General features: G+C 39.5%; 1 protein-coding gene across 1 annotated transcript; it reads right to left on the reverse strand.

Annotated features, from left to right (window-relative positions):
* Nucleotides 1–5,032: 5,032 nt before the first annotated feature.
* Nucleotides 5,033–6,173, reverse strand: LITAF (lipopolysaccharide-induced TNF factor). The gene is made up of 3 exons (XM_010016777.1): nt 6,020–6,173; nt 5,471–5,627; nt 5,033–5,141 (listed from the first exon to the last, which is right to left on the reverse strand). The coding sequence occupies exons 1-3, from the start codon at nt 6,171–6,173 to the stop codon at nt 5,033–5,035; spliced, it is 420 nt and encodes a 139-aa protein (XP_010015079.1).
* Between the last annotated feature and the right edge of the window lie 898 nt (nt 6,174–7,071).

The following is a 7,071-nucleotide window of genomic DNA, read 5'->3' on the forward strand; positions in this document are numbered from 1 at the left end:
CAGGACGAACGCCCGGCTGCGGGACGGTGAGGAGGGCGGCCCGCCGCGGCGCGGCGTTATCCTCGCAGCGCCATGTCGCGAAGAGCGAGAGCGTCCCGCGCAGCGTGAGCCCTCCTGCCTTCGTACAACTCGCGGCCCAGGCACTGGCTTTGCCTTCCTCCCTCCAGCACTAGTCAAGGTAGTGTGCCCGGAGAAAGGGCCTCAGAGACCTTGTGAAGCAAGAAGGGGAAACGACTTAAGGTCTTCCTCCTGCCAAATACTTTTGCGAAAGCCCGACCGTCAAAATTCGAGTGCATCATGGGTTTAGAGCAGTGTCTGTACACACCCTTTTAATTCAGTAATCCTCTAGGGTTCAGTGAAGCTGCCTTCTTGATTCGTAGAACTCATTAAGAACGCACCAACGAAGTTTCAGTTGACAAGCAGGTATTCGTTATTGCAGCGCTGGGAGCCACAGGGATATCTCCTCCTAATGTGTGTCTCATCTAAGCATCAAACAGACTGTGATTATATTGTTGCTTAACATACATATTCATTACATTTCTGATAAATGTCATACACATGCATTAGTTGTCCAAGAATCATTTTACATAATTCCACACCTATTTTCACACGTGCACAACAACGTGGTAGTGGTCTTTGCTGGTCATTTTACTTCTTCCAACAATCTTCATCACTTGGCTGTTCCTTGAACTCTTGTTCTGGAAGTCTTGCATGCGCAGTAGATAGATACATGCTTACACCAGCTTAATTAGTGCACTATTATTACTGACGTAAGCGAGTGATTTCTCCTCATCCTTCTACTTACCAGTTAACTTCACCACAGCACCTCCTGAACATCTGCTGGTTTCAGATACTCTTTAGCTACAGTCCTGTTTTGGTTACAATAAATTTTGTCCAAAGGTCATAAGGTCCTAAAACTGTCAGCTACAACAATTTATCTTATAAAGGATCCTTTTTATGTTCTTTTGGTTGGGCATTTTAGGTTTAGAAAGTTTTGTTGTTATGTACAAAGCCACCAAGCTTAAAGTTACTTAAAACTGAATTTTCTTATTTACAAAGGATTATATTTCATTTTGTACTTCCTTGTCTCATTCTCCACCTTTCTTTGTAACAAATGCCTGAGATGGTACATGAAAATAAAACAGCCAACCACAAACAGGCTTTCAAAAAGTCTCCTACTCACTCTTGGTTTATTCTAGACTTGGGCACAACCATTTTTAGCATCTCCAAACCACACAGCCACCTGTGCAAACAGATGCTAGATTTTCAGATACTCAAAACCCCAAAAGTAATAATATTAATAACAAAAAAATCAGATAAGTGGTAATACGAAGCACTTCCTTTGAAGTCAGGAAGTTTCACCACACACCTTCTGGGGTCCTGGTTTGAAACATAGTAAGCCACTTGAATTTATTTCTATACTGGAATGAGATCCACCACATGATACACGAGGGTATTCACCTCACAAAAATAGAGTACAAGTCATACTAAACATAATGAATTTGTATCATGTTGCAAGATCTTTACAAAGAAAAAAGAAACACAATGGTTACTTTGCTATAAAATACAATTCACATCAACCATAAACACTTCACACCTTTGTCACTGTACTCACACTTTAGTTTTTATTCCCAGGATGACAGTGTATACCCCATTACTCACCTTTTGCTGCTCAGTTATGAAGAATAATTAACTGGGTTTGAGTACACAAATCACTACTCATTTCCTCAAAAGAAGAACCTGTGGTTAGACTGCCAGCAGTGCTTTCACAAACACCGCAATAAGTAGCAGAATTTTTAGACCACCCAGTTCTTAACAACTCCCTTGTGTAAGGTTGTCAGCTGCTTCTTACTTGTTTTAACAGCTTGTATTTTGGATCCTCTTAGCATGACAACACACATTTTCTTCCCTTCTGGCTCAAGCCTCACCAGAATTAACTAAGCTTGAACCATGTGCAAGTTATGTCAATTAAAAATAGAAGTCTAATGGAAATAACACTGTTAAAGTGTAACAGAAAGCAAAGCCATCCTGGAAAGTGAATGAAGGTGAGGTAGGGGAAGGCTTCACCCAAGTCTGTCATATGAGGCCGGAGGATTTCAGATGGCACATATCCCTTCCTTATTTGTAGACGTAACAGAGCACATCAAGTCAGCATGCCACTTCATTTTCTATCAATAGGGGAAACTATTTGTTCACCACAACTTGCTTATTAACAAAGTGTTGCTTAATAAATATATCAATGAATTGGAACAAAGTTGTTCAAGGTAATCAATCCTGCCTTTCTGTATTTTCTGCACCTCAAGGAAAAAAGTGCTTCAGACATTCAAAAAAAAGTAGAGCATTCTCCCATGATTAATAGGGATTCTTTCAGACTGAATATAATGATATTTCAGATTATTTTCTCCCTACCAGTTACTAGTATGTAGAAGTTTATCCATGTCTATATGCATTTAATTGTATTGTAAGCAAAAAAATTTTACCCAAAGGAGTTTTAACTGGGGGGGGGTAAAAGGGGGGGGGGGGGGAAGGAGGGAGGGAGAGGAGGAGGTAAGGGCCCAAATTGCAGGAAAACAGCCTTTCAAGTGTGGCTCTGTGTGTAAACAGTTGGTCTACAGGCCAGAGACCACCATTTGTCAGAGACCTGGTCCAAGTGAGACTGAAAAATTTCACCCTGTAATTACATTCCTTGACTTAAAATCAACATTTCAGCCATTTGTGTGCTTGGAAACATCCCTAACATTACAATTTTCTGATTACAAGCACTAGACATGAAAGACAAAGGCTTTATTTTAAATATAGTCAGGTTTAAAAACAAAGAGTAACTTCAACTTAAACACAAAGCACTTGCACACAAAGCAAGTTACATCCTGCATTTGTCTGTCTAAAATAAGTTTAACAAAGCAAGTTACTTTGGCACATTCTGTAGGTAATTCCATACACAAAAGAACTTCGTATTTAAGGAAATTTAAGTATAGAAGGGGCAGCAGAAAGTTTTGCAGAATACTTAATTAGATGGAATAGCAGCATTGTGTGTCCTGTTCTCAATCTATGTGAGGAAATTAAAGAGATGAAGTGGACTGTGCCCATAGAAGAAAACCCCACATAAGTACCTTTGTGGTCAGTATTCCTTCTGCATTCTGGTGTCACAACCTCAGACTTGCTAGCCATCACTTTGTAGAGAAAAGGGGAGCTAAGGGAATAGCAATTTAAAGACTTACCAAATGAACATACAGCAGGATTATCCAGACCAGATTGACATGAGTACTGAAAGAACTAAAAGTCCTCCCCACCATGTAAGTAATCATCAAGTTTGGAAGCATTGAATGCTTCATTGCTTCTTCCCATCTTGCTCTGATAATAAACAGACAAAAAGTACATTTTCTGTGAAATTCAGAGGGGCAGGAATACTGCTTTACAGCAGCACACGTGATCTGCTTAAATTAGAAGTGCTACCCGTGTCATCAGAACAGAAAATTCAGTGGAACATCACTTGGGCTCTTAAAGAACATGGAAAGCATTGCAGTGGTGCAGCAGCAGACAAAAAGCACACAATTAATTCTACATCATCACAGCAGAAGGCTACAGAACTATCAGCTTTATCTCCATCACTTTTGTCAGTTAGGAGTTACTGATGGAAATTCCTATGGCACAGGGCATCATATGATCAGAAACCTTTTTCAAATGCACAAGAAAGCTATTAAGCCACCTGCAAATGACCCACAAGCAACAGCACTTTACAAAAACTAATTAACACAGAGCCTAAAAGTCATATTTGTGATCCACAGAACTCCTGGAGTTCAAAAGTGAAGTGTTGAAAGACTTTTCAAAAGTTAACTTCTACCAAATATTTATAGGAGGCACATTTGGCAAAAGCAGTATTTTTTAATTTTAATTTATTTCAGCTTTTTACTTTTACAGAGATTAATACAGTGTTAGCATCACAGCCTTGTTTAAACACCCATCTTTTCTAGACAGAGATAATTCAAATGCATCAAGATTTTATTCAGACCAAGTCCGCTGCTTATGACAGAGTAAAATCCTTCAACCTTAAGAGCCTCATTCCCTAATTTTTTGTGATCATTGTCTTAAATAAGCATATCCAGCTTCAGCTTCTGGAAACAGAACTTCTTTCATTTAGAAAAATCATGGTACACGCCTAAATAATCATCAGAGAAACTCCTTAACAATCATGTTACCCTCTTATTGAAGAAACAGTAATTAACAAACAGATCAACATTTAAAACCCCAGGTCCTGAATCTGTTTTGCAGGTGGAATTCAAACCTTAAGATAAGGCTGAGGTTTGTTTATGCTTTATCAGTTGACTTATGTAAATGTACAGCCTTTACAAGGCTCTACTGGCACTTTCACTAGGGTGAAGCAAAGAGGACACTTAATAGATGTCTACATCAGCAGTAAAAAAAAATCCCAACCAACCAAAAACCACTGAACAAGTACCTGTTAAAAATTCCTGTATGAACATCTTTACTGTAGAGCAGAGGTATGACTAGACTTGACTTGGCAAGGAAATTCAGGTACTAGATTGAATCACCATTAATGCATGATAACCTGAGTTGTCCATTTTGTAAAGTAGCCTCCTAAAAGGATGAAGCCTGTAGGTTTGGTTCTCTTTCGACTAAGAAAGTTTTAAAGTGAATTTTAGTGCTCATGAAAAGATGTTCTCCTCCCTGTCTGAGCTGACTGTGAGCAAGCACACCAGTGTGCAGCATGGTTGAGATGAGATTCACTGAAGAACATCACCAACCTGTTTTGCATAAAGCAAAAAGGGAAAACATAGTTGCCATCAACTGGTTCTGCACTGAGTGGCCCTTAAAGATTAAATATAGTTTTATAGACTTAAGTCATAATCCCCTCAAGCAAATTCTTATTCAAGCAATCTAGCATTAAACATTACTTTTGATTGGTTTCCAGTGACAGGATGCACAGAAACCAGAAGTCTCCAAGGAGCTACAAAAAGGGCTTGTAGAGGTGCTAACCAACTTCATCAATCAATTATCAATGTTTAAACACTGCCTATAAACGTTTGTAAGACCCAAGAAGAGTACTGCAGTTTGGACAGCTGTGATCCACATCCTTTAAGGCATCAACGCAGAAGGGAATTAAGCAGCAGCCAGCTACACACCTGCAAAGCAAAACAGAAACAAAATCAATCTCTTTTACCACTTGTTACATACACAGGAAGACAAAATTTTATTTCCTGCAAAAGCCATCAGGAAAACTGGTGCCTTGAAGCTGTAGGAAGAACACACATGGTTACAGAGTCCATAACTAGTGTTCTAAAGCTACTTTGAGATCGTATAGGACTTAATGGACATGTAGGTTATTCAAAACTTAAGGGTCAGGTACAAGACAGAAGGTGACTGCAACAAAGCTGAGAGCTTTGTCACTCCTTAGAGCTATAAAAGGACATGTAAGAAGAGAAAAATGAAGTACAAATTGGAATCAACCTACCCAAACAGGAAGAGGCCACCACATGACAGCCAAGTCAAAGCTCCTGAGTTATATGAGAGACGTGTCACTATTATCTGGTTGCAGGAAGGGCAGCACATCTGAACTGGGCGGTCACAAAATGCTACTGGTTGCTGCACATACACTGTCTGAACTGTAACTGAGCAGAAAAATATGTTATATTCAATGGGTAAATAAGAAAAAAAAGTTAATCAACTTCCTCTGAGCTAGAACCAGCTGTTAACTTAAGTATTTTGAGGCTTAGAGCAATGATACGCAGAGTCAGAAGAGAAATCACCATGGCATTTCCTAATGCAGAAACACACTGTCTTAAGAATAAAGCTGCATTAAAAACTGCAGAGTGCCAAATGATATTATTGATATTAGCGCACACTGAAGGATTCACAAGAACTTATTCACCTTACTCTCTTTAAAAATGTTTGGAAGGTGGAAAACACCTCTGAACCATGATCTTTCATGTTTGGCACACCACCTATTACACAGTCATTCAACACCTCCTTAACATGAAGTACAGTACAGTTTGAGGCTTACTGGGGTTATGCGTTGGTGAAGGCTGACCCACGTATGAGGGTTTCGAGCCATGTCCTGGGGTAGGATGGGTCTGAGGATAGTTCACATTGATTCCTGTTGTTTCCTCATAAGAAGGAGGTACAGATGGGACAGGGACGCCACTTGGTGCAGACATTGTACCTAAAACATAAGAGAGAAAGTTGTAACAGAAGACATTATTTATTGAGGGCAAGAGACAATTAATTAGGCTGTATTCAGACAGAAAGCAAGAAGATAGCTAGATTAAAATGCACCTCTACCAGCGTAAAACATACTGACTGTTACTTCTTTCTGATAATGTTAAATTTGATATCATTGTTGTTGCTTCCTTCCCTTTTCCAAGTAGTTTTTACACTTTCTCCCCACTACTAGTTCTTCCTTTGTAAATTAAAAATGCTATCTGGCAGTTTCTCCTAATTCTCCAAGAACATTATTTTAGATCCCTCTTGTCCTATCGGGGGGAAAAAAAAAATATATATAAAAAAAAAAAAAATCAAGCAGTATGATAGGCCACACGGTAGCTACTAACTAACGTGAGCCTGGTTTGTGGTGAAGCTCAAATATTTAGGAGACTATCTCTGCTGTAATTTGAGGTAATAATAATAATAAAAAGTTATATTGAAGGCAAAAGAAACCCTATAGCATTAGTAGAAATGAGTAAGAGAAATTGCAAATATGAGGGGGAAGAAAGAAAACAAAGCATGTTAAGAAATAAAAATACCCATAACAATATACGATGTCATTGGTATCACAGAAACATGGTGGGATGATTCCTGTGGCTGAGTGTTGGAATGGAAGGTTACCGGCTCTTTAGGAAAGACAGGCCTGGCAGATGGGGAGGGGGAGTCGCTATTTACGTCAGTGATAAGCTGGAGAATATGGAACTCTGTCTGGGGGTAGGTGATGAGTCAACAGAGAGCTTGTGGGTCAGGGTCAAAGGGAGAAAAGCAATAGTGGACATTACTGTGGGGATCTGCTGCAGGCCACCTGACCAGGAGGACTCTGTGGACAAAGCACTCTACAGACAGATAGGA

This window comes from Nestor notabilis, unplaced genomic scaffold (assembly GCF_000696875.1).
Source record: "Nestor notabilis isolate BGI_N333 unplaced genomic scaffold, ASM69687v1 scaffold7456, whole genome shotgun sequence".
Classification (NCBI taxonomy): Eukaryota; Metazoa; Chordata; class Aves; order Psittaciformes; family Psittacidae; genus Nestor; species Nestor notabilis.

Bases quoted from the DNA above. Each gene is read 5' to 3' on its own strand.
- LITAF (XM_010016777.1), bottom strand. From the start codon at position 6,173: ATGTCTGCACCAAGTGGCGTCCCTGTCCCATCTGTACCTCCTTCTTAT. The intron at 5,628-6,019 runs GTAAGCCTCAAA...TTTTCTGCTCAG, and splicing joins TTCACCAACGCATAACCCCA to TTACAGTTCAGACAGTGTAT. The intron at 5,142-5,470 runs GTAGGTTGATTC...TTTGCTTTGCAG, and splicing joins GGTGGCCTCTTCCTGTTTGG to GTGTGTAGCTGGCTGCTGCT.